General features: G+C 42.4%; 1 protein-coding gene across 5 annotated transcripts; it reads left to right on the top strand.

Moving 5' to 3' along the window:
- ZNF443 (zinc finger protein 443) lies at positions 1-28,000 on the top strand. 5 transcript variants are annotated; one of them, XM_009434787.5, is made up of 4 exons: positions 1-244; positions 24,516-24,642; positions 25,274-25,334; positions 25,731-28,000. In XM_009434787.5, exons 1-4 carry the CDS (start codon positions 101-103, stop codon positions 27,553-27,555), a joined length of 2,157 nt encoding a protein of 718 aa, XP_009433062.4. In that variant the 5' UTR covers positions 1-100; the 3' UTR covers positions 27,556-28,000. The 5 variants fall into 5 exon arrangements, with proteins under 5 accessions (XP_009433062.4, XP_016790653.3, XP_016790655.3 ...); XM_016935164.4 differs by lacking the exon at positions 1-244 and adding an exon at positions 16,271-16,488; XM_016935166.4 differs by lacking the exon at positions 1-244 and adding an exon at positions 16,897-17,236.

Raw genomic sequence — 28,000 nt, 5'->3', positions numbered from 1 at the left:
CCACCTCCTGGGCTCAAGTGATCCTCCCACCTCAGCCTCCCAAGTAACTGGGACCACAGGTGCACACCACCACAGCTGACTTTTTTCTTTTTTTGTAGAGATGGGGTTTTGCCATGTTGCCCAGACTGGTCTCAAACTCCTGAGCTCAAGTGATCCACCTGCCTCAGCCTCCCAAAATACTGGGATTATAGGCGTGAGCCACCATGCCCAGCCAAAAACTTTAAACTTAGAAGAACATTGCAAGGTTTGTATAATTATATACTTTTAAAATATTCATATTTTAAAACTTATTTTAAAATTTGTTTTGCAATACTTACACACTTTTTCTGCCACATGGGATGGAAGTGAGAACAATTCACTTTTTTTTTTTTTTTTTTTGAGACGGAGTCTCGTTCTGTCACCCAGGCTGGAGTGCAGTGGCGTGACCTCAGCTCACTACAAGCTCCGCCTCAGGTTCACTCCATTCTCCTGCCTCAGCCTCCCGAGTAGCTGGGACTACAGGCACCCACCACCACACCCGGCTAATTTTTTTGTATTTTTAGTAGAGATGGGGTTTCACCATGTTAGCCAGGATGGTCTTGATCTCCTGACCTCATGATCCGCCCATCTTGGCCTCCCAAAGTGCTGGGAATACAGGCATGAGCCACTGCGCCCGGCCTAACAGTTCACTCTTAAGATCAAATGGATGTGGCCCTATAACGAGGTGTGTGGGTGTGTGTGTATGTGTGTGACAGAGAGCCCCAATAATTCAATACGTATTAAACTCTTCTATGTAACAGGTCCTTTGTAGGTTTCATAGTGAACAAACCTTAGCTAATAGTGTTCCCTTGAAGCTGACATTCTAGGAGGCAAGAAATGAGATACAAGCAAAATCACATGATGTATCAGATGGTGGTTAGTCCTAAAGAGGGAAAGGAAGCTGGGGAACATTGCAGAGGGCCTGGGCTGTTGATGTCTCTGGGGGCATCTGTTGGTGTATCTGGGGCTTTAATCACTGAGGGTTTGTAAGTTTGGAAGTTTGTGTGTCTGTGTCTGGGTTTGTCCACCTGTATGTGCAGTGATCAAGTCTGTGCGATGTTGTATGTCTGTCTGAGGGGCTATGTATGTATGCCCTTTAATATCTGGAGTGCTTTCATTTCATTTTCTTACCTAATTGCCCTGGTAGCACCTTCTTTAACATGTTGAATAGAAATGATAAAAGCAGACACTCTTGTTCTTGATCTAAGATAAAAAGCGTTCAATCTTTCGCCATCAAGTATGATGTTAGCTGTTTCTCATAGCTGCCTTATAGCACATTGAGAAAGTTCCATCCTATTTGTACTCTATTGAGTATTTTCATTGTAAAATGGTATTGGCCTTTGTCATATTCATTACCTGGCCAGGTGTGAGCCACGCCTATAATTCCAACACTTTGGGAGGCTGAGGCAGGAGGATTACTTGAGGCCAGGAGTTTGAGATCAGCCTGGGCAATATAGCAAGACCGCGTCTTTACAGAAAATTTTAAAAATAAGCTGAGGGTTGTGGTGCATGCCTGTAGCCCTAGCTACTCAGAAGGCTGAGGTGGGAGGATCACTTGAGCCCAGGAGTTCAAGGCTGCAGTGAGCTATGATTACACCACTGTACTCCAGCCTAGGTGACAGAGCAAGACCCTGTCTAAAAAAAAAACAAAACTCATTTTCTGTGCCTTTTGGGATGATCCTATGATAATAGATCCCTTATTCTGTAAATATGGTATATTAATATATATTTATATGTGAAACCAACATTGCTTTTCTGAGCTCAGTCCAACTTGGTCATGTTGTATAGGTCTTTTTATATATTGCTGGATTCAATTTGCTGGTATTTTGTCGGGCCTCTGCAGCTATATTCAAAAGAGATATTTCTGGACCATTTTCTACTATGTAGTATAGCATTATCTAGTATAGCCTATAGTGTGTTTACATGTACATTTATAGATATATTTGTGTATATAATATGTAATATATTACATAATGATATATAATTGTATATATAAAACATAACTGGTATATGTTATGTATAACTAAAATATATAATAACTATTATACTATAATGCATAATACAGTTTTATACTATTATAGCATAGTTATATAGTCTTTGTCTCTTGTATAAGGGGTTTCAGATCCTTGCTAACCCACACATTATTCAAAGAAGTGAATCACATCCTCCCAGGGGAACCAAGGGGTACCTCACCCTTTTGATACTACAAAGCCTGTTTCCCACAGCCATGTTTGGGCCCTCTGCTCCCAAATACATTTTCTTTGTGGATCTGCATGACTTATGGTACCCTCCTCATCTGGGCTGTGAATATATATGACTAATAAACTGTTGTCAGTTGCATTTGTCCAGTGATGGATATCATGTGTTAGCCTACCTAAATAGCCCTAGGGCCCTAATTCCTCTCTCACCAATGGGGTGAGTGGGAGGCTACTGAAACATGCACATCCATGATACTCCATGGTCAGGCACTGATGAGCAAAGAAAAGGTACATTTGGTATCAGTCCTTTCCAAAGCATGAGAGGATGTAACTCAACTGTTCTTCCAAAGCAAAACAAGTAGCCAGGGGGCCTACATTGTTTTCTGTAGTACTGCTGCTTACCAGCATGTCAAAGGGATAATCTTGAGATCACAAGGCTGTTGGTTCCCACCAGGGTCTTAGGCAAAATTACCTTGTTGGATGTGGGTGCTAATCTCAGAAAGATTGAGTGGCAATCCCTGGAGTCAGAGGTGGTCCTATCCAATGTAGGTTGCTGGTGTCCTGAACTTTTCCCCATAATCACACAGATGGTCCATAATACAGGTGATCAGTCAGAGCCAACCAACCTGAAACTCGCAACTTTATATGAATTCTGAGGGATTTTTTACAGAAAGAAAAGGGAAAAGCAATGATTAGGTGGCATGCTCAGGTCCATAAACCTAATAGCAGATAGAAGCAAATTTCTCCCACTTGATAAAGAACCTCTAAAAAGAAGCCAAGCTAAGATCATACTTAATTTTGATATCTAGACGCTTTCCCACTGAGATCAGGAACGAGGTAAGGATGCCTCCTCTCACCACTGCTATTCATCATCATCCTAGATGTCCTCACTAATGGAATAAAACAAGAAATTTTTTCTTCAATTAATTGAAGTTCCTCTAATGCCTCTTTGGACAGGGAGCATTTACTGTTTAAGTTAGAATCACCTCGTAAGGTAGAAAAGAGGTGAGACAATGCATAAGTAGGAATGCCTAAAGTGGGACAAATCCAATTAATGTCTCCTAATAATTTTTCAAATTATTTAGTCTATAAATTATCTCTTCTAATTTGAACTTTTTGAGGTTTAATAGTACTTTGTTTTACTTTCATTCGTAAATACTGAAAGGGAGTAGAAGTTTGGATTTTATCGGGGGCTATGATTAACCCTGCTGCAGTTACAGCCTTTTCTGTTTGTAGCATAGCATTAATCCTCCCTAGTTTCAGCTGCACATAAAATATCACCCATGTAGTGGATAATATAACATTTTTTGAATTGTTCTCTAATTGGCTTAATAGCTTTTCCAACATAAGTTTGACAAATAGTCGGGCAATTTAACATGCCTTGTGGCAGTACTTTTCAATGGTATCTGCTGGTTCTTTGTTATTTATAGTGGGAACAGTAAAAGCAATTTTTTCATAATCTCGAGTAGCTAAAGGAATGGTAGAAAAGCAATTTTTTAAATCTATTACTATGAGAGGTCAGTATTTTGGGATCATTGTTGGAGAGGGCAGCCCTGGTTCAGTGAGCCCATGGGCTGAATTATAGCATTAACAGCCCTCAAATCTGTTAACATTCTCCATTTCCCTGATTTTTTCTTAATAACAAACACAGGAGAATTCCAAGGGGAGAAAGTAGGCTCTATGTGTCCCTTTTGTAATTGTTCCTGCACTAATTCTTTTAAAGCCTCCAGTTTTTCCTGTTTCAGCAGCCATTGCTCCACCCAACCCGGTTTGGCAGTTAACCAAACAAGCGGAATGGGAGCCGGAGGCTCAGCAATTGCAGCTCCTAAAAATGATACCCTGATCCAGTTCGATCTGTTTGCCTTTTTAGTTCTAAAGGTTCTGGTTGGCCATTTTTATTTTTTTTTCCTAGTCCCTTCCCCGGGAGATATCCCATTTTTCTCATTATTTGTTTACTGTTATTATTATACTGATCCATAGGAATAGATATTTTAGCACCCCATTGTTGTAATAAGTCTCTACCCCATAGATCGACAGGAATAGGTGTAATAATAGGTTGAATTGTCCCTTCTTGGCCATCCAGCCCTTGGCATGGCAAAATTAAAGAACTTTAAAAAATTCGGAGGCAGCCCTTACTCCAACAATACCAATGGATGCCTTCTGCTTAGGCCAATGCCGGGGCCATTGATTTAAACCAATAATAGAAACATCAGCTCCAGTATCTACTAACCCTTCAAAGTCCTTTCCTTGAATGGTTACTGTACAAATAGGTCTCTTATCAGACACTTGATTAACCCAATATACAGCTTTTCCTGCTGGATTCGTACCACCAAAGCCTCCTATTTTTTTTTTTTTTTTTTCTACTGTGCTGCTTCCCAGTTTTGCATAAGGTAACAGTAACAACTGAGCAGTTCTTTCTCCTGGGAAAGCAGACCATGGAATTGAGGAACTAATAACTAATTGAATCTCTCCGGTATAATTAGAATCAATTATTTATGTACAGCGACACCTCTTAAATTTAAATTAGACCTTCCAAGCAATAGACCAACTGTTCCTGAGGGTAAAGGGCTCCTAACTCTCATGGGACGTTCTTTGGTGGCTCCCCAGGAAGTAGGGAAACGGGAATTGTGCTGCAGAGATCTACAGCAGCACTGCCTGCTGTGGCGGGGGACAATTGTTGTATGTTTGTAAGGGCACTGACTGTGTCGGATATGCCTCAGTTTGTTGAGGGGCCCAAGGTGGGCCCCTCTTCCCGTTTCCCGAAAGAGGTTGCCCATCTTTGCTAAATTTAGAATGACACTGATTTGCCCAGTGATTGCCCTTCTTACATTGGGGGCATACACCTGGACTTTTCTGTTGATTGATGGCAATAGTTTTTGCCTTCTGATTTCCTTTTCTACATTCCTTTTTTATGTGTCCAAATTGCCCACAATTAAAACAAGAGCCTGAGAAATGGGGCATATTTTTTCCCACCTTTAGTCAAGCCATAGCTGGACTAAAATTTTCCCCAGTGCCATCACAAGCCTTAATATATTCAGCCAAATGAGTCTTCCCTCTCATAGGTCTAATGAAAGAAGGATATTTTTACCCTGTAACATTTTTTTTCCATGCCTGTAAGCACACAGTGCATAACTGAACAATGGCAACATTTTTCATTACTGCTTGATTGTCTTATCGGCCCCAATTAGGGCCCAACTCCATTAACTCTTCAAAGGAAACAGGCACAGGCAGCTGTGCTTGTGTGTTTTCTCTTGCCGGAGTTTGAGCTTTATCAGCCCACCAAGTTTTAAACTGCAAATACTGAGATGGAGTGAGAACAGATTTTGTTAAAGTATCCCAGTCATATGGTATTAATCTATTATCAAGAGCCACATTTTTTAGTAAAGTTTGTACAAAAGGAGAATTTGGCCTATATTGACTAATGGCTTGCTTGAATTCCTTTAACAACTTAAAAGGAAAGGTGGCCCAACTAGCTATATTCTGTCCTCCTCTCTGGATTATAGTAATGGGAAATTGCCATGCTTCTAGGTCTCCTTCAGTTCTAGCCTTCTGAATAAAATTTTGTATCGCATCACCAATTGCTCCAGGTTTTAATGTTGCAGCTACCAGAGCGGTAAGTTTTACAGCTAATTCATCTTCTCACCCATTAGGGGGAGAGGGAGGAGGTGGCCATTCACTTAATTCAGCAGGTGGAACCGAAGGGCTAGTAAAATATACCTTTTTCAGTTTCCATTTCTTTTCTTTAATTTCTTCCGGTTGCTGTTCCTCATATTCAGAATCTGAAGTTAATTTTTTATACTCATCTACCTCTTCCTCATCTGAATCTGCCTTGTCATCTGTTTGAAATGGCTCAAGAACTGCCTTTATCAACTCCCACACTGACCAAACAGAAACTGGAATTTTGGCTCCTTCTTTATACGCGTTTTTAAAATTTCTGCCAATTCTTTCCCATTCATCTAGCTCCATTATCCCTTGTTCTGGGAACCATGGGCAAAACTGCTCTACTGTATCAAAGAGTGTTAATAAGTTCTGAGTATTAAATTTCACTCCCCCTCTCCATAATAAATGCCTTAAGAAATTTAAATAAGCAGAATATTTACTTTCATTCTGTTCCATTGTTACCCTGGTTCTTCTGAGTGCTCAGCTTACCCACCAAGCTTCTTTCAGTCGTCCTTGGGTGTCCTATGACAATGTGTCCTCCGCTTCCGCACACTCTAGTGTTCCTTCACCGGAGTGTTCGTAGCCCCACCTTGGGTGCCAGAAATGTTGGGGTGATCAGACCCAACACCAGGCCGTGGGGGCTACAAACTCCAGCGTAGTCAAAGGAATGAGAAAAGACAAGTTAAGAGTGCATAAGGTGGGTCCAGGGGGCCAACGCTGGTATGGATGCTGCGAAGGCCCTGAGCTCTGGGAGCCCACATTATTTATTGGTGATCAAACAAAGAAGCAGGTCGTGAGGACGTGCGGGTAAACAGGTGAGGGTGTGAGGTTAGAAAGGTAGTGGTGCATCAAGCGTATCTGTGATGGTTTAGCATTTTCTTTGATGCATATATAATATGCTCTGCTGCTTGGAGATAATAGAGAACATGTTTACGAACCTGGGAGAGCAACCAACAAGTCTGTGCACATTCCAGAGGCTACGAGGGGTTTTATACCCTAAGCCCTGGATTCCTTCCAAGCCATGAGGGGTTTTATGCCCTGGGCTTAGATTTGTGGTGCGGCAGGGCAGCCTTCCACCCTTTGGCACAGAGTTTGGTGTTCCAAAGGCCACGAGGGGTTTTAGACCCTGGACCCCAGACATCTTCCAAGACTCTGTTATATTATGACAGATAAGCCAGTCCTCCCTCAGCTCTTCTACCAACAAGTAGAAAGCAAAACCAGGCTGAATTCAGCTGATGCCCACCCACAGAGGGAGCATTTAAATCAGCTCTAGTGGCTAGTAAGGTGAGCTGGATCTTCCTGCCCACTCTCTTAAAAAACTTGAGTTTTGGCTGGGTGCGGTGGCTCACACCTGTAATCCCAGCACTTTGGGAGGCCAAGGCAGGCGGATAACCTGAGGTCAGGAGTTCGAGACCAGCCGGATGAACAAGGAGAAACCTCGTCTCTACTAAAAATACAAAATTAGCTGGGTGTGGTGGTGTATGCCTGTAATCCAAGCTACCTGGGAGGCTGGGGCAGGAGAATAGCTTGAACCCAAGAGGTGGAGGTCGTGGTGAGCCGAGATTGCGCCATTGCACTCCAGCCTGGGCAACAAGAGCGAAACTCCATCTCAAAATAAGTAAATAAATAAATAAATAAATAGTCAGCTCTAGTCAGGGGGGAATTACCCATCCCAGTGGCTGGAACTTGAGTTCCAGTGAGCCTCACGACTGTGGGCTAAAATGCTCTGGAATCCTAAGTAAACTTGAAGGGCAGTCTAGGCCACAAGGACTGCAACTCTGAGGCAATTCCTAGTACTGAGCTGGGCTCAGAGCCAGTGGACTTGGTGGGCATGTAACCTAGTAAGACAACAGTTAGGGCAGCTAAGGGAGTGCTTGTGCCACCCCTCTCCCAATCCCAGGCAGCACAGCTCACGGCTCCAAAAGAGACCCCTTCCTTCTGCTTGAGGTGAGGAGAGGGAAGAGTAAAGAGAACTTTATCTTGCACTTTGTATACCAGCTCAGCCACAGTAGGATAGGCCACTAGTCATAGTCATTAGGTCCCCTTTGCAGGCCCTAGCTCCTGGATGACATTTCTAAACACATCCTGGGCCAGAAGGAAACCCACTGCCTTGAAGAAAAGGACTCAGTTCTGGAAGGACCCATCACCTGCTGACTGAAGAGTCCTTGGGCCCTGAATAACCAGCAGCAATACCCTGATAGTACACCATAGGCCTTGAGTGAAACTCAGAACATTCTCAGCTGTGGTGGCTATAGGGAGAGACTCCTTCTGCTTGAAAAAAGTTGAGGGAAAAGCAAAAGAGACTTTTGCATGTTCGGTACCAGCTTGTCCACAGTGGGGTAGGCACCAAGCGGGTTGTTGGGATCCCTGATTCCAGGCCTTGGATCTTGGATGGCATTTCTGGACCTTCCCTGAGCCAGAGGGGAGCCCACTGCACTGAAGGGTGAATCCCAGGCCAGGCAGCTTCACCACAAGCTGACTCAAGAGCCTTTGGTCTCTAAGAGAACATTGACAGTAGCCTGGCAGTACTCCCCATGGGCCTTTGGTGGTGGTGGCCATGGGGTGAGGCTTCTCTGCCTGTGGAAAGGGGAGGGAAGAGTGGAAAGGACTGCATCTCATGATATGAGTGCCAGCTCAGCCACGGTACAATTAGAACACCAGGTAGACTTCTGAGTTTTTTTTACTCCAGTCACTGGCTCCTGCATAGCACCTCTTGACCCACACAGGGCCTGGGGGAACCTGCCACCCTGAAGGGAAGGAAACAAGCCTGGCTGGTATTGCCACCCACTGGTTGTAGAGCCTCAGCGCCTTGAGCAAACACAGGTGGTAGCCAGGTAATGGTTACAGCAGGCCTTGGGTAAGACCCACTGCTGTGCTCACTTCAGGTCTGACCCGGCATAATCTCAGTGATGGTGGCCACCAGGGTGCTTGTGTCACCCCAGCCCCAGCTCCAGGTGGCTCAGAACAGAGCAAGAGAGAGACATGCTGTTTGGAGTAAAGAGAAGAGAACAGGCCAGGCGCAGTGACTCATGTCTGTAATCCCAGCACTTTGGGAGGCCGAGGCAGATGGATCACCTGAGATCAGGAGTTCGAGACCAACCTGACCAACATGGAGAAACCCCATCTCTACTAAAAATACAAAATTAGCCCGGTGTGGTGGTGCATGCCTGTAATCCCAGCTACTCAGGAGGCTGAGGCAGGAGAATCGCTTGAACTCAAGAGATGGAGATTGTGGTGAGCTGAGATTGTGCCATGGCACTCCAGCCTGGGCAACAAGAGTGAAACTCCATCTAAAAAAAAAAAAAGAAAGAAAGAAAGAAAGAAAAGAAAAGAGAGAACAGAACAAGCATCTCTGCCTGGTAATCCAGAGAATTCTTCTGGATCTTATCCAAGATAATCAAGGTGGTACCTCTAAGAGTCTGCAAGAACCACAGTGTTACTGGGCTTGGGATGCCCCTTAATGTAGAGATGCCTTAGATCACAAGACCTAAGTCCTTTCAAATATCTAAAAAACTTTCCCAACAAGGATGAGTACAAACAAGCCCAGATTGAGAAGACTACAATAAATACCTAACTCTTCAATGCTCAGACAGGGATAAATGTCCACAAGCATCAGAACCATCCAGGAAAATCTGACCTCACCAAATGAACTAAATAAGGCACCAGAGACGAATCCTGGAGAAATGGAGATTTGTGACCTTTCAGGCAGAGAATGCAAAGTAGCTGTTTGAGGAAACTCAAAGAAATTTAAGATAACAGAGAGAAGGAATTCAGAATTCCATCAGATAAATGTAATGAAGAGATTGAAATAATTTAAAAGAATCAAGGCCAGGCACAGTCACTCATGCCTTTAATCCCAGCACTTTGGGAGGCCAAGGTGGGTGGATCACCTGAGGTCAGGAGTTCCAGACCAGCCTGGACAACATGGTGAAACCCCATCTCTACTAAAATATAAAAATCAGTCAGGCATGGTGGCACATGTCTGTAATCCCAGCTACTCGGGAGGCTGAGGCATGAGAATTGCTTGAACCTGGGAGGCAGGGTTGTGGTGAGCTGAGGTCACGCCACTGCACTCCAGCCTGGGTGACAGAGTGAGACTTCATCTCACAAAAAAAAAAAAAAAAAAAAAAAAAGAAGAAGAAGAAGAATCAAGCAGAAATCCTGGAGTTCAAAATGCAGTTGACATACTGAAGAATGCATCAGTCTCTTAATAGCAGAATTGATCAAGCAGAAGAAATAATTAGCTTGGGCCAGGCTCAGTGGCTCACACCTGTAATCCCAGCACTTTGGGAGGCCGAGGTGGGCGGATCACGAGGTCAGGACATTGATACCATCCTGGCTAACACAGTGAAACCCCGTCTCTACTAAAAATACAAAAAATTAGCCGGGTGTGGTGGCGGGTGCCTGTAGTCCAAGCTACTCGGGAGGCTGAGGCAGGAGAATGGCATGAACCTGGGGGGCGGAGCTTGCAGTGAGCCGAGATAGCACCATTGCACTCCAGCCTGGGCGACAGAGCAAGACTCCGCCTCAAAAAAAAAAAAGAAAGAAATAATTAGCTTGAAGACAGACTACTTGAAAATAGTCAGAGGAGGCAAAAGAAAACAGAATAAAAAACATTGAAGCATGCCTACAGGATCTAGAACATAGCCTCAAAAGGGAAAATCTAAGAGTCATTGGCTTTAAAGAGGTGGTAGAGAAAGAGATAGGAGTATAAAGTTCATTCAAAGGGATAATAACAGAGAATTTCCCAAACCTAAAGAAAGATATCAATATCCAACCACAAGAAGGTTATAGAACACCAAGCAGATTTAACCCAAAGAAGACTACCTCAAGGCATTTAGTAATCAAACCCCCAAAGGTCAAGGATAAAGAAGGGACTCTAAAAGCAGCAAGAGAAAAGAAACGAATAACAAACAATGGAGCTCCAATACAACTGGCAGAAGACTTTTCAGTAGAAACCTTACAAACCAGGAGGGAGCAGCATGACATATTTAAAGTGCTGAAGGAAAAAAAACTTTTATCCTTGAATAGCATATTCAGTGAAAATATCCTTCAAACATGAAGGAGAAATAAAGACTTTACCAGACAAACAAAAGTTGAGGGATTTCATCAACACCAGTCCTGTTCTACAAGAAATACTAAAGGAACTACATCAATCACAAAGAAAAGGATGTACAATAAGGAATCATCTGAAGATACAAAACTCACTGGTATTAGTAAGTACACACACAAAAAAATAATATTGTATGCCGGGCTCGGTGGCTGACGCCTGTAATCCTAGCACTTTCGGAGGCTGAGGTAGGTGGATCACCTGAGGTCAGGAGTTTGAGACCAGCCTGGCCAACATGGTGAAACCCGGTCTCTACTAAAAATACAAAAATTAGCCAGGCATGGTGGTGTGTGCCTGTAATCCTAGCTACTAGCGGGGCTGAGGCAGGAGGATCGCATGAACCTGGGAGATGGAGGTTGCAGTGAGCTGAGATCATACCACTGCATTCCAGCCCAGGCAACAGAGTGAGACTCCATCTCAAAAAAAAAAAAAAAAGCCTGGGCGCAGTGGCTCACGCCTGTAATCCCAGCACTTTGGGAGGCCGAGGTGGGCGGATCACGAGGTCAGGAGATCGAGACCATCCTGGCTAACACGGTGAAACCCCGTCTCTACTAAAAATACAAAAAATTAGCCAGGCATGGTGGCGGGCACCTGTGGTCCCAGTTACTCAGGAGGCTGGCGCAGGAGAATGGCGTGAACCTGGGAGGCAGAGCTTGCAGTGAGCCGAGATCGCAGCACTGCACTCCAGCCTGGGCGACAGAGACTCCATCTCAAAAAAAAAAAAAAAGAATATTGTAACACTGTAACTGTGGTGTGTAAATTATTCTTTTTTTTTTTTTTTTTTTTCTGAGACAGAGTCTCGCTCTGTCACCCAGGCTGGAGTGCAGTGGCGCGATCTCGGCTCACTGCAACTTCCACCTCCTGGGTTCACGCCATTCTCCTGCCTCAGCGTCCCAAGTAGCTGGGACTACAGGCACCTGCCACCATGCCCGGCTAATTTTTTGTATTTTTAGTACAGACGGGGTTTCACCGTGTTAGCCAGGATGGTCTCGATCTCCTGACCTTGTGATCCGCCCGCCTTGGCCTCCCAAAGTGCTGGGATTACAGGCTTGAGCCACCGCAACTGGCCATAAATTATTCTTAAGTAGAAAGATTAAATGATGAACAAATCCAAAATAATAACTACAACAACTTTTCAAAACACAGACAGTACAAGCAATATATAAATAGAAACAAAGAAAAGTTAAGCAGGGGTATGATGTTAAGGCATAGAGTTTTCATTAGATTTCTTTTTGTTTGTTTCTTTGTTTATACAAACAGCATTAAGTTGTCATCAGCTTAAAATTATGGGTTATAAGATAGTATTTGCAAACCTCATGGCAACCTCAAGTCAAAAAATATACAACAGATACACAAAAAATAAAAAGTAAGAAGTTAAATCATACCACAAGAGAAAGTCACCTTCACTAAAAAGAAGACAGGATGGAAGGAAAGAAGGGAGAGAAGATGAAAAAACAACCAGAAAACAAATAACAAAATGGCAGGAGTAAGTTCTCACTTACTAATAATAACACTGAATGTAAATGAACTAAACTATCCAATCAAAAATCATAGAATGGCTAAATGGATTAAAAAAACAAGACCTAATGATCTGTTGCCTACAAGAAACACACTTCACCTATAAAGAAACCCATAGACTGGAAATAAAGGAATGGAAAAACATATTCCATGCCAGTGGAAACCAATAAAGAGCAGGAGTAGCAATACTTAGACAAAATATATTTCGAGACAAAAACTGTAAGAAAAGTCAAAGAAGGTCACTATGCAATTATAAAGAGGTCAATTCAGCAAGACGAAGTAACAATTGTGAACATATATGCACCCAACATTGGAGCACTCAGATGTAGAAAACATATATTATTAGGTAAAAAGAGAGAGGGCCGGGCATGGTGGCTTATGCCTGTAATCCCAGCACTTTGCGAGGCCAAGGCAGGTGGATCACCTGAGGCCAGGAGTTCAAGACCAGCCTGGCCAACATGGCAAAACCCCGTCTCTACTAAAAATACAAAAAATTAGCCAGGTGTGGTGGCGGGCACCTGTAATCCTAGCTACTTGGGAGACTGAGGCAGGAGAATTGCTTGAACCTTGGAGGTGGAGGCTGCAGTAAGCCAAGATTGCACCACTACATTCCAGCCTAGGCAACAAGAGTGAAACTCTGTCTCAAAAAAAAAAAAAAAAAGAGAGAGAGAGAGAGATAGACACCAATACACTAATAGCTGGAGATTTTAACACCCCATATTCAGAACTGGACAGATCTTCCAGACAGTAAATCAACAAAGATTATTTCAATATATACTGAAAAATTGGACAAAAGAAAGATTAAATGGGATTTAATCTACACTATAGATCAAATGGACCTAATAGATATTTACAGAACATTTTATCCAACAGCTACAGAATACACATACTTTTCCTGAGCACAGGAATCATTCTCAAGGATAGACCATATGTTAGGTCAAAAAACATGTCTTAAAACACTCCGAAAAATTGAAATAATATAAATTGTGTCACAGAATAAGTGGAATAAACTAGCAACCAATGACAAGAGGAATTCTGGAAACCATACAAACATATGGAAATTAAACAATACGCTCCTGAATGACGAGTGGGTCAATGAAGAAATTAAGAAGAAAATTGAAAAGTTTCTTCAAACAAATGATAATGAAAATGCAACATACCAAAACCTATGGAATACAGCAAAAGCAGTACTAAGAAGGAAGTTTATAGATATAAGCACCTACATCAAAAAAGAAGAAGACCTTCAGGCTGGGTGCAGTGGCTCCCACCTGTAATCCCAGCACTTTGGGAGGCCAAAGGGAGTGGATCACCTGAGGTTAGGAGTTCGAGATCAGCCTGGCCAACATGGTGAAACCCTGTATCTACTAAAAATACAAAAAATGACATGGTGGTCGGTGCCTGTAATCCCAGCTACTTGGGAGGCTGAGGCAGGAGAATTGCTTGAACCCAGAATGCAGAGGTGGCAGTGAGCTGAGATTGCGCCATTGCACTCCAGCCTAGGCTGCAAGAGTGAAGTGAAACTCATCTCAAAAAAAAAAAAAAAAGAAGAAGAAGAAAACGTTCAAATAAACCACCTAAGAATGCATCTTAAAGAATTAGAAAAGCAAGAGCAAACCAAACCCAAAATCAGTAGAAGAAAAGAAATAATAAAAATCACTAGAAATAAATGAATTTGAAATGAAGAAACAATAGAAAAGAACAATGAAACAAAAAGTTGGTTTTTTGAAAAGACAAACAAAATTGACAAACCTTGAGGTAGACTAAGAAAAAACCAGGCCCAAATAAATACAATTAGAGGTGAAAAAGGAGACATTACAGTTGATACTGCAGAAATTCAAAGGATCATTAATGCAACTAAGAACAACTATATGCCAATAAACTGGAAAAACTAGAAGAAATTGATAAATTCCTAGGCAGATAGAACATAGCAACATTGAACCATGAAGAAATAAAAACCCTGAACAGACCAATAACAAATAATGAGATCAAAGCCATAATAAAAAGTCTCCTAGCAAAGAAAACCCCAAAACCCAGTGGCTTCACTGCTGAATTCTACCAACATTTAAAAAAGAACTAATACCAATCTTACTCAAACTATTCCAAAAAACAGAGGAGAAGGCAATACTTCCAAACTTATTTTACAAAGCCAATATTACTTTGACACCAAAACCAGACAAAGACATGTCAGAAAAAGAAAACTACAGGCCAGTGTCACTGATGAATATTGATGCAAAAATCCTCAACTCAGTACTAGCAAACTGAATTTAACAATACACCAAAAAGATCATTCATCATGACCAAGTGGGCTTTATCCCTGGGATGCAAGGATGGTTCAATATATGCACATCAATCAATGTGATGTATCATTTCAACAGAATAAAGGGCAAACACCATATAATCATTTCAATGTGCACTGAAAAAGCTTTTGATAATATTTAACATCCCTTCATGATAAAAACCCTAAAAAAAAGTGGGTAAAGAAGGAGCATACCTTAACATAATAAAAGCCATATATGGCAGACCCACAGCTAGCATGATAATGAATGGGGAAAAACTGAAAGCCCTTCCTGTAAGATCTGGAACACAATAAGAATGCCCACTTTTACCACTGTTGTTCAACACGGTACTCGAAGTCCCAGCTAGAGCAATAAGACAAAAAAAAAAAAAAAAAAAAGAAAGAAATAAAGGGCATCCATATTGGGAAGGAAGAAGTCAAATTATCCTTGTTTGCATGTAATATGATCTTATATCTGGAAATACCTAAAGACTCCACCAAAAAAGTATTAGAACTGAGAAATAAATTCAGTAAAGTTGCAGTATACAATATCAACATAGAAAAATCAATAACATTTTTATATGCCAACAGTGAACAATCTGAAGCTACTTGAGAGGCTGAGGCAGTAGGATTGCTTGAGCTTGGGAGGTAGAGGTTGCAGTGAGCCATGATGGCCCCACTGCACTCCAGCCTAGGCAACAGAGCAAGACCCCATCTCAAACAACCAAAAACGTGTAGAAGGATGGTTACCAGAGGCTGTGAAAAGTAGTAGGGAGGAGTAGTTATGGGGGAAGTGGGGATGGTTAATAGGTATAAAAAATAGTTACAAAGAATGAATAAGACCTAGTATTTGCTAGCACAACAGAGTGACTATAGTAAAAAATAATTTAATTGTACATTGAAAAATCTTGAAAAATTTCATTGAAAAAGAGTATAATTGGAGCCAGGCGCAGTTGCTCACGCCTCTAATCCCAGAACTTTGGGAGGCCAAGGTGGGCGGATCACGAGGTCACGAGTTTGAGACCAGCCTGGCCAACATGGTGAAACCCAGCCTCTACTGAAAAATACAAAAATTAGCCGGGTGGTGGCGCGTGCCTGTAATCCTAGCTACTCGGGAGGCTGAGGCAGGAGAATTGCTTGAACCCACCCAGGAGGCGGAGGTTGCAATGAGCCTCGCACCATTGCACTCTAGCCTGGGCGACAGAGCAAGACTCCCTCTCGAGGAAAAAAAAAAAAAAAGATATAATTAGTTTGTCAGTCCGTGTCCAGGAGGAAGAAGCAGGAGGTCCTATTGAGTACAGGCAGGAAATTCCGCTTAAGTGCAAATATACCCCGGGAGGATTCAGATCAAAGAGCAGGGAGGAAGCCCGCCCTGCCAAGGGCTGTGTCAGGAACTTGCTCATCCGGCCCCACTCAGCTGTGCAAGATCGCTTCTTCTGTCAATCAGCCCTCAGGGGGCGGGACCTGACGCCCTATCCAATCAGGGACGTGGGGCGGGTTCGTGGGAACTGTCAATCAGGCGCACTGCCCAGAGAAGTGTGTGTGGTTGAAAAAGCCCGCGGCGTCTGCTCCACCCACCTGCGCTCGGCTCTGGGTGCTGTAGCTGAGAGACGACCTGGAAGTTCTGAGGCAACCTTTGTCTGGCTGGAACACGCATTGGCAGCGGGAGCTGTCGGTAGGACCTGGGACATCGCGGAAGTCGGGAAATGGTGCGTGTGCGGGGCCGGCGTCCCGAGGCGGGGGAGGGGTTGGGTGGAACCGGCCGTAATCGGCTGTGGCTGGACCCGGGCCTCCCCGCGGGCGACTTCGGAATCTACGGACCCGGGTCCCCCCTGGCGTAGGTTGGCCCTCGGCCGCAAGGTGGGGCTGGGCATGCAGCCGGGACCCCGGGCGTCCTGTCCCGTTCCTGCGCGGCGACTGCGGCCCCGGCGCCTTCTCTGGGCAGCTCCGAGCCCGCAGCCCCGGGTCTCCCCAGATTGTGCGGCTGTAACCAACACAGGTTCGCGGCCCGACTCACTGCACCGAGACGCCGAGGGCTGCAGCAGAAACGGTTTAACAGGAGAGGGGAGGACACCCCAGATCCGCCTCCCTGAGGGATTTGGGGTCTGGACGGGGGCGGCTGGGTGTGGGGTCGCTGGTTGGTGGGGAAGTGAGGGGTGAATCCTGGGACAGGAGGTGAAGAAACCGCATTCTGCTGAGAGGGCTCCCTCGTGGGGTCTTCAACCTGGTTGGCGCCAGCCTTTCTGCTGGGATTCAGGATCTGAGACAGAACTCCGGCGACTCTTGAGCAGCACTCGGAGATCTTATCCCCAGGCACAATGGGGAAGCCGGCGGTCAGCGTCTGCTGTGACCTGACTCTCAGGGAGGCGGCCCCTTGAGGCAGCGGGGCTGAGGGCACCTGGTTAATACCTAACTGCAATCTCGCCTCCAGCCTGGCTCGCAGTTCCTGTGAACCCGGTGAGGACGCTGCACGGTGACGACGAGTCACCAGGTGGAATCCAGACTCGTGTGTGGGGTTTGTGTGTGGGAGGAGCTGTGGTTTCCGTGGTCCTCAGTCCCTTCTTTCTTTCCAAGGGCGACCGTTTCGCCTCTGAGTCTTCCAAAGATGTGGGCAGCAGGGTCTCAAATCCACCACTGTGTTCTCTCATCCTGACTCCTCCTAGGGCTGGCAGCAAATCTCTTGGTTTCCAGAGACTTCCCCAGGCTAACCTTCTGTCCTTAATTCACAGCAACAGTATGAACTGTTTGGCCCCCAGGCGATATTTCACTAGTTTGTCATCTTGTTTTCAGCTAGCAATGTATGGCTTTTTCTTGAAAGAATTGTTTTGGGTTCCTGAACACGGTGGGTCATTCCTGTAATTCCAGCACCTTGGGAGGCTAAGGCAGAGGTATTGCTTGATCCCAGTAGTTCCAGACCAGCCTGGGCAACATGGCAAGACTTTGTCTCTAGTATAAATGATAATAATAAAATTAGCTGGGCTTGGTAGCTGGCACCTGTAGTCGCAGCTACTCCTGAGGCTGAGGTGGGATGATGGCTGGAGCCCAGGAGTTTGAAGTTGCAGTGAGCTATGATCGTGCCTCTGCATCCCAGCCTAGGCAACAGAGGCCGACCCTGTCTCAAAAAAAATGGATGTCCACAGCTGCCAAGTCTCTTGGAGGGTCTAGTGAATATCATCCCCTGGGTCACTCCTCCCAGGGGACAGCCTGAGATGGAAGGTGGGGCCCCCTGGGGAGCAACTGGATCCACTGGGATGGGAGGAATCTTCTGGTATATAATTCCTGTAAAAAGCTTACCCCTGGGACACTCACCTTTTCTTCCCAACCCTAGTTTCCATTCCTTGGAGACACATGACTGAACAGCCAATTTCATGGTCATATTCCATAGGAAAAAAAACAGAAATGATTTTTGCCTTCTGGACTCTCTCAGACTTAAAAGGTAGAAAGTTATATCTAAGGACTGGAGAACCTGCCCTTTGAGGTAGTGCAAGATCCTGAAAAGCACACAAGGCAGTGTCTCCTAGGAGGGTGGTGAGTGTCTCCTAGGAGGGTGGCGACCAGAATAGGGTTAAGGGATGTCCCAGGTGATAGGATGACCTGCACTGATTGTTGCATTAGACTTTTCTGTGTTCCAGTCAGCACTGCTGATTCCTGAGTTTGTTAGCTTGAAAAGATATGTTTACTCTTTTCAGCCTAAATTTTTGATTAACCGTGAAATACATCCTATGATTAGAGATTGTTATTGTATAGTTTGAAGACAAAGTATACCCAAAGTTGGAAAGAGTTGGACTTCAGAAAATAAATTTTATAAGTAATACTAGAAAGAGTTGGACTTCAGAATATAAATGGTATATGTAATCTTCTATTCCATTTTTTAAAAGCCTTTATTTATTTTTTTTGCCCCAGAGCTTGTGTAGTACGTTTCTCAGGTGTGTTTGTTTTTCGGATGATTTCAGATGGAATTTCAGGACTTAGTAGTATAACTACTACCAAGGAAAAAACCCTCTTCCATTATGGCTGCAAAAAAGGAATACATTTTTACAAGAAAGTGTAGTAGGTACATTGAATTAAAATGATTTAACAAAAGTTCAGTTCTCCTTTTTAAAAGGGTGGAGATTTTGGGACAATGGAGAAATCTGTTCTGTTCCTGTTATATTTGACAGATGAATGCTAAATTCTGTGGGACAGGAGTTTCCAACAGCTAAAGAAGTAAAATATAATTATTTTTAACTATATCACTTACTATCATGGAAATAGTAATTAAATGACATTCATTGTCTGGAAGGGATAGGTATTTGGGCTTTTCCTGTTGAGCTATAAAATGTCAGTGCCTTAGAATTTCCTTCCCACCCATAGACATAGACACTGAATTTGAGTGATTTTCCTGGATTCATCAAACATGAGTATTTTGTTTTTAAATATCCATGTAAAGCATAGAAGGGTAAGAGAGTAGCTTTGACTATGGCAGAGAGGCCTGAGGCCAATGCCCCCACCTCCAGCTAAGACCAATTTTTTTTTTTTTTTTTTTGAGACAGCATCTCTGTTGTCCAGGCTGGAGTGCAGTGGCACGATCTCAGCTCACTGCTACCTCCGCCTCCTGCGTTCAAGCGATTCTCCTGCCTCAGCCTCCTGAGTAGCTGGGACTACGGGTGCGTGCTACCATGCCTGGCTAATTTTTTTTTTTTTTTTGTATTTTTAATAGAGACGGGGTTTCACCATATTGGCCAGGCTGGTCTTGAACTCCTGACCTCGGGCAATCCGCCAGCTTTGGCCTCCTAAAGTGCTGGGATTACAGGCATGAGCCATCATGCCCAGCCCCATATGGCTTTTGATTAGGGCTAGAATGGCATATATTTTTTCATACCTTTATATTTAATGTACTTGTGTCTTTCTACTTAAAATAGTTTTCTTGAGAGAATAAAAAAATAGTTTTCTTGCACACATTGGTAGGTCTTGTTTTTTTTATTCTACTCTGTCAGTCCTTGTCTTCTTTTATTGGTATATTCATATAATACACATTTAAAGTGGTTATTGATATACCTGAATTATATAATTGTTTTATATTTGTTATACTTGTCGGTTTTTTTCAACTTCCTTTCTTTTTCTGTCTCCTTTTATTTTAACTGAGGAGTCTATATGATTGTGTTTTCTTCTAATAGTATAGTAAGTCTACTTGTTTCTTTGTTTCTTTTTTTTTGAGACAGGTTCTTGCTCTGTCACCTAGGCTAGAGTGCAGTGGAGCAATCATAGTTAACTATAACCTCCAACTCCTGGGCTCAGGAGATCCTCCCTACTTGCTTTCCTGAGTAGCTGGGACTACAGGTGCAGGCCACCACACCTGGCTAATTTTTTTTTTTTTTTTACACGTTTGGTAGAGACAGAGTCTCATTGTGTTGCCGAGTGTGGACTCAAAGTCTTGATCTTAAGCAGTCCTCTCTTGCATCTCAAAGTGTTGGCATTACAGGGCTGAGCCACTGTGACAGGCTGTTGTTTCTTAACATTTTATTATTGAATTCCCTAGCATTTGGAGTAAACCATTCACAACAAATGGACCTTCAGTTTTAAGTAACACTGTACTGGCTTTTGGGGTAATGCTCATATAACCCAGTGTTCAGCATTCCTCCCTTCCACCCAATTTAACATCACTGTCATCCATTTGCTCTATTATAAACTATAACCACCCAATACATTGTTGATATAATTTTTTGAACAAACCTTTATGATATCCAATAGGAATAAGAAAAGGAAATAATTTTTGTGCCTTCATTGAATTATTTTCTAATGCTCTTCATATATATGCGTATGTATATATTTGTGTGTTTGTGTGTGTGTGTGTGTGTGTATGATCTGAATTTCTAACCTGTATCATTTTTCTTCTCTCTGATGAACTTCTTTTAACATTATTGGCAAGACAAGTACACCAGTCACACGTTCTCTCAATTTCATTCCTTTTTTTTTTCCCCATTAGATTAATTTCAATTGGTTTATCATCATTTTAACTGATTTTTTTTTTTTTTTGGCTGCTCACATCTGTTGAACACTTGTGAAGATGTCTTCATTTTAGTTGTACCTTGCAGCTGCATAAATTCTATATGGCTAAATTTCTATCCCTTTTTTTTTGAGGCAGAGGTTCGCTCTTGTTGCCCAGGCTGAAGTGCAGTGGCACGATCTCGGCTCACTGCAACCTCCACGTCCTGGGTTCAAGCGATTCTTCTGCCTCAGCCTCCCAAGTAGCTGGGATTACAGGTGTGCACCACCATGCCCAGCTAATTTTGTATTTTTAGTAGAGATAGGGTTTCACCACATTGGCCAGGCTGGTCTCAAACTCCTGGCCTCAGGTGATCCACACACCTTGGCCTCCCAAAGTGCTGGGATTACAGGCATGAGCCACCACGCCCAGTTAATTTCTACTTTTTAATAGATACTATTTTATCTCTATATCTATATTCTGGTTTTCTTTTAGTTGTTTGTTCATCATTGCCTTTACTTCATTGAACATATTTAAGATAGTTGTTTTAACATTTTTTTTTTTTTTTTTTTTTTTTTTTTTTTTTTTTGAGACGGAGTCTCGCTCTGTCGCCCAGGCTGGAGTGCAGTGGCGCGATCTCGGCTCACTGCAAGCTCCGCCTCCCGGGTTCACGCCATTCTCCTGCCTCAGCCTCCCGAGTAGCTGGGACTACAGGCGCCCGCTACCACGCCCGGCTAATTTTTTGTATTTTTAGTAGAGACGGGGTTTCACCGTGTTAGCCAGGATGGTCTCGATCTCCTGACCTCGTGATCCGCCCGCCTCGGCCTCCCAAAGTGCTGGGATTACAGGCGTGAGCCACCGCGCCCGGCCTGTTTTAACATTTTTATTCAGTGAGTGGTGTCTGAGGTTTCTCAGAGATGGCTTATCTCAATTATATTTTTTCCAATTGATGAACCATATTTTCATGTTTTTCTGTATTCTTCATAATTTTGTGTTGAAAAGTAGACATCTCAATGTTATAATGGGGTAATTCTGAAAACTGGATTCTTCTTCTTTCCTCACTGTTTTCTATTTATGTGTGTTGAAGACTGTAATTGTTCATTTGTTTAATAACATTTTCAAAGTATGTTTGCACAGACTGTATTTCTTATTTGTTGTAGAAACTGACATCTCTGTTCTTTAGTGTGTGTTCATCCAGTGTTCTGGCAGAGATTTCCTGAATGCTAGAAGCTAGTAAAAAAGATAAAGCATACAAAAGCCTGACCTCTTCCAGTCTTTGTGGATGGCTCTGTGCCTGGGGCATCCCTTGAACTCTTAGCCAGGCTGTTTAATACTCTACTTATGCTTTATGTTCTGCTTACTTAAAGCTACAGATCAGACAGAAGCGAAAATGAGTGTTTTTCTTCGGTGTCTTTTGTGAAAATGTGTTCTTTACTGTGCATGCATGGGGCTTTCTCAACTCCCCAGGATACCTGGGTGCTTTTGAGTACCCTGATATCTGGAGGACATTTTCTCTTCAGCTCTTTTTCTCCATGACTTAGTTGGTCTACTGTATGTCTTAATCATAGTCTGTTCTTGCACTTGGCTACAGCCTTTTTGTGTATTTTGCAACATTTTCATGCAGTTCCTGCCAAATTTGACCCTGATCGTGTTATATTGTAGATAAAGTAGAAGAGAGGGCCTTGGCTGGGCGCGGTGGCTCACACCTGTAATCCTAGCACTTTGGGAGGCTAAGGCAGGCAGATCATTTGAGGTCAGGAGTTTGAGACCAGCCTGGCCAACAGGGTGAAACCCCGTCTCTAGTAAAAATACAAATTAGCCGAATGTGTTTGAGCATTCCTGTACTCTCAGCTACTCGGGAGGCTGAGGCAGGAGAATTGCTTGAACCCGGGAGTCAGAGGTTGTAGTGAGCCAAGGTTGTGCGTCTGCACTCCAGTCTGGGTGATGCGTCTGCACTCCAGTCTGGGTGACAGAGCAAGGCTCTGTCTCAAAAAAAAAAAAAAAGAAAAAAAAAAAAGCAGCCTTGTTTCAGACCTTTGGATAGTGCTTATTCAGATTGGAAAATGCAAGGCAATAATTTGCAAATAAGATCTGATCTGTCTCTAGAGTTAGTGTTCAGGGTTCTATACTGGGAACTCGGGCTGCTGTGTTCAAGAGTGGCATTGATGGGGGAGAGATTGGGCCAAGGACAAATAAAAACTCTACGAGACTTTTCTACCAGTTTTCATTTTTCTTCATATATATATATGTATATGTATATATTTGTCTCTGTGTTAATAGTATGGGGAGCCAAATATTATAGTTTCAAAATTCTTTGTTTTTGGAAAGCTGCACTTTCTTGGTGAGAAAGTTTTCAGCATTTTTTAGATACTGTGAGTTCTATTAGACTTGGTAATGTAATTTTTGTTGACTACTAAAAGGTCCGTTTTAGTTATTTAGGAAGTATTATAAATATTCATGAGAGATGACATTGAGTTCTTTCTAAGAATATATGCAGTGTTTCCCCTTCTTTCCTTCTCCTTTTGGCATTACTCAAGAAAATGTTTAAAATTTTTCCATTGAGATGGTGAAATATCTTTTATCAGTCTCTTGTGATACTTCACTACATTTGATCTAAAGGAAACTAGTTGCCAGCTTCCAAATATTCTCTGTAAGTATAATCACATAGGATGGGCCAAATCCCCCAAATAACAAGTTGCAACAAAACATGTGAAATATCATCTACCCAGAAAGCTCATTATAGACCCAATGCCCAGAGTGTTTCTTTGTAGCTGTCTTAGCCTGTTTCTTGTAATTCATAACAGAATTACTGAACCTCGGTAATTTATAAGAAACAGTATTTAATTTTTACATTTCTGGAGGCCGGGAAGTCCAAGGTTAAGGCTGGGAATCTGATGAGAACCCTTCTTGCTGGTGGGGACTCTGCAGAGTCTCTAGGTGGCATAGAGTATCACATGGTGAGGGAGCTGAGTGTCTAGCTCAGATCTCTTTCTCTTCTCAGAAGGACATGAGATAGCTCATTTATTCATTCACCCATTATGGATTAATCTATTCATGAGGTCCAGACCCTCAGGACTAAATCACCTCTTAAAGCCCCCACTTTCTTTTTCTTTTTTTTTTTTTTTTTCTGCCACTTTGGAGATTAACATTCAGTGTGCATTTTGGAGGGGACAACCATTCAAACCTAGCAGTGGCTGATCAGTGCACTCTGTCTGCTGAGTATGTAACAAAATTCCAGACTCTCAGAAGGAAGATGGGAGTTAACGAAATACTATATATTTTTTGCATGAACAATTTAGGCACACTCCACCCCTGTTATTATGCTCATGGGGCCCTCCCCTAAATACATTGTCTAGACACCATGAAAAGCCCAACTTTGTGAAAAAGCATTTGTAAGGACACGCAGTCTCAGCACTGCTAATGGTAACTCCCTTTTGCACAATAAGTAGTAGGACTTTATCGTGCCAAGGACTGCAGACCCACTGTGGAAATCGACATTAGGGGTGATCCAGGCTATGTGATTCACTCACTTAGTTCGCCAACAAGTGGCATGTTTCTATCCCACTGTTAATTTACCAAACATGTTTAACTGTAGCTTCAGAGTTACTGTGTAGGAGAAAGTGAGTGTAGACAGAGAATAAGAGTGGGTTTACCATGTCATTGAATAAACTGGTTGGAAACCACAGCATCATGTGAAATTTATGAAGTGAGTATAGATTCTCAGTACTGTGATTTTCACCCTTCCTCCTCTGTACATGTGGGATGGATCAGGCCTCAGTGGCTTTAGAGGATGTGGCTGTGAACTTCACCCGAGAAGAGTGGGCTTTGCTGGGTCCTTGTCAGAAGAATCTCTACAAAGATGTGATGCAGGAAACCATCAGGAACCTGGATTGTGTAGGTAAGGATGACATCGCATTTCCACTTATTTAATTGGAGACATTTGTTTCTTGGTCATTCGTGCTGTTCAAAGATTTGGAATATGGAAGGGGATATGGTTGGCCCTGGAAAAAAAAAACAGGGTTTAGGGGTGCCAGCTCGTGTAGCAGTTGTACATCTTCATATAACTTTTTGTCCACATCTTAGCCTACTATTGATGGGCAGCATTATCAGTCACATAAGCAGTGATTAATACATATATTTTATGTCATATTATTACATCCTATAGTCTCACAGTAAAGTAAGCTAGAAACAGAAAGTGTTAAAAAGATAATCATAAGGAAGAGAAACTATATTTACTGTTCATTAAGTGGAAGTGCATCATCAGAAAGGTTTTCATCCTCATTGTCTTCACACTGAGTAGGCTGAGTAAGAGGAGGGGCTGGTCTTAGTGTCTTGGGTAGCAGAGACTGAAGAACATTCATATATATATGTATATACAAATGGACTTGTGCAGTTCAAACCTCTGTTTTTCAAGAGTCAGGTGTACTTCAGTGAATGCATTTTTCACGATTGCAGTGTACATCAAAATCTTACTGTTTGTCTATAATTTTGTAAAAATTTGTAATGATTTTTCTGTGTATACCTTTTAGGAATGAAATGGAAAGACCAGAACATTGAAGATCAATACAGATATCCCAGGAAAAATCTAAGGTAATTTACACTCACAAGAGAAAGATATGTCCCTGGAGCCGTTCTGAGAATGACATGAAAATTTAAAAAGAAGCAAAGAAAATGAACAAGCCTAGCTTAAATTTATTTATTCTTAGAAAATTTTCTCCAAAACATATACTTAAATGTTCCATAGCTGTTCAGTGTTCATAAATTAGTTCCCATGACAACAATATTATGAATCCACATATGAATGTGATTGTCTTGAGAACACCTGGGTCGAGTTACCTTGCACAGCATTCCATCCATTCATGTTCAAGCAGGACACGAAGCCTGCACTTTGCATGATAGTGTTAAAAATGTACATCCAATACTTATTAACACCTATACGATTATTTATAGACCGACTTTTAGTGATATATTTCCCATTTTTTACAGATGTCGTATGTTAGAGAGATTTGTTGAAAGTAAAGGTGGAAGTCAATGTGGAGAAACATCTAGCCAGATTCAAGATAGTATTGTGACCAAGAACACTCTTCCTGGAGTAGGTCCATGTGAAAGCAGTATGAGAGGAGAAATCGTCATGGGTCATTCATCCCTTAATTGTTACATCAGAGTTGGTGCTGGGCACAAACCACATGAGTATCATGAATGTGGAGAGAAGCCAGATACGCATAAACAACGTGGGAAAGCCTTCAGTTACCACAACTCACTTCAAACACATGAGAGGCTTCACACTGGAAAGAAACCATATGATTGTAAAGAATGTGGGAAGTCCTTCAGTTCTTTGGGAAACCTTCAAAGACACATGGCAGTGCAGCGTGGAGATGGACCTTATAAATGTAAGTTGTGTGGGAAAGCGTTTTTTTGGCCCAGTTTATTACATATGCATGAAAGAACGCACACTGGAGAGAAACCATATGAATGTAAGCAGTGTTCTAAAGCCTTTTCTTTTTACAGTTCCTATCTAAGACATGAAAGAACACATACTGGGGAGAAACCGTATGAATGTAAACAGTGTTCTAAAGCCTTTCCTTTTTACAGTTCCTATCTAAGACATGAAAGAACACATACTGGGGAGAAACCATATAAATGTAAGCAGTGTTCTAAAGCCTTCCCTGATTCCAGTTCTTGTCTAATACATGAAAGAACTCACACTGGAGAGAAACCCTATAAATGTAAACAATGTGGGAAAGCCTTCAGTGTTTCCGGTTCCCTTCAAAGACATGAAACCACTCACAGTGCAGAGAAACCCTATGCATGTCAGCAATGTGGGAAAGCGTTTCATCATCTGGGAAGCTTTCAAAGACACATGATAAGGCACACTGGAAATGGACCTCATAAATGTAAGATATGTGGGAAAGGCTTTGATTGTCCTAGTTCACTGCAAAGTCATGAAAGAACTCACACTGGAGAGAAACCCTACGAATGCAAGCAGTGTGGGAAAGCATTATCTCATCGCTCAAGCTTTCGAAGTCATATGATAATGCACACTGGAGATGGACCTCATAAATGCAAGGTATGTGGGAAAGCCTTTGTTTATCCCAGTGTATTTCAAAGACATGAAAGGACTCACACTGCAGAGAAACCCTATAAATGTAAACAATGTGGCAAAGCCTACCGTATTTCCAGTTCCCTTCGAAGGCATGAAACAACTCATACTGGAGAGAAACCCTATAAATGCAAACGTAGGAAAGCCTTTATTGATTTCTGTTCCTTTCAAAATCACAAAACAACTCACACTGGAGAGAAGCCATATGAGTGTAAGGAATGTGGGAAAGCATTCAGTCGTTTCAGATACCTTTCTCGACATAAAAGGACTCACACAGGAGAGAAACCTTATGAGTGTAAAACATGTAGGAAAGCCTTCGGTCATTATGATAACTTAAAGGTACATGAAAGAATTCACTCTGGAGAGAAGCCGTATGAATGTAAGGAATGCGGGAAAGCATTCTCTTGGCTCACTTGCTTTCTACGACATGAAAGAATTCACATGAGAGAGAAATCCTATGAATGTCAACAATGTGGTAAAGCCTTCACTCATTCCCGTTTTCTTCAAGGACATGAAAAAACTCATACTGGAGAGAACCCGTATGAATGTAAGGAATGTGGGAAAGCATTTGCTTCTCTCAGTTCCTTGCATAGACATAAAAAGACTCACTGGAAAAAAACTCACACTGGAGAGAACCCATATGAATGTAAGGAATGTGGGAAAGCATTTGCTTCTCTCAGTTCCTTGCATAGACATAAAAAGACTCACTAGCATTCTCTCTAAATGTATGAAATGTGGGAAAGCATTTATTAATTTTATTTCATTTCAGATACTTGTACGAAACACATTGGAGATAGACCCTGTGAATGTAAGCACTTGGTAAAGCCTTAAGTAGTTTCAGTTTCTTTCCAGTACAGTCATCCCTTGATACCTGCTGGGTATTGTTTCCAGCACTCCGTGAGCCATGTCAAGTCCCTTTTATAAAATGACATATTTGTATGTAACTTACCCACATCCTCTTGTATACCCTCAATTATGTCTAGATTACTTAAAATACCTCATGCATTATAAAAGCTGTGCAAATAGTTGTTCTATTGTTTAGGGAATCATGATAAGGAAAAGAGTCTATGTATTTTCAGTATAGATGCAGTAATTGTGAGCCTATCAACATAGTGTAGTCAGCCAGAACATTAAAGTTTCTTTGCTTCAACTCTCA

Source organism: Pan troglodytes, chromosome 20 (assembly GCF_028858775.2).
Source record: "Pan troglodytes isolate AG18354 chromosome 20, NHGRI_mPanTro3-v2.0_pri, whole genome shotgun sequence".
Lineage (NCBI taxonomy): Eukaryota > Metazoa > Chordata > Mammalia > Primates > Hominidae > Pan > Pan troglodytes.
Note: the sequence above shows the minus strand (reverse complement) of the source record. Positions and strands in the feature narration are given on the sequence as shown.

Coding starts and splice junctions, on each gene's coding strand:
- ZNF443 (XM_009434787.5), top strand. CDS start 101: ATGGGGTTTTGCCATGTTGCCCAGACTGGTCTCAAACTCCTGAGCTCA. Junction 245..24,515: donor ACTTAGAAGAACATTGCAAG/GTTTGTATAATT, acceptor GGGATGGATCAG/GCCTCAGTGGCTTTAGAGGA. Junction 24,643..25,273: donor CAGGAACCTGGATTGTGTAG/GTAAGGATGACA, acceptor TATACCTTTTAG/GAATGAAATGGAAAGACCAG.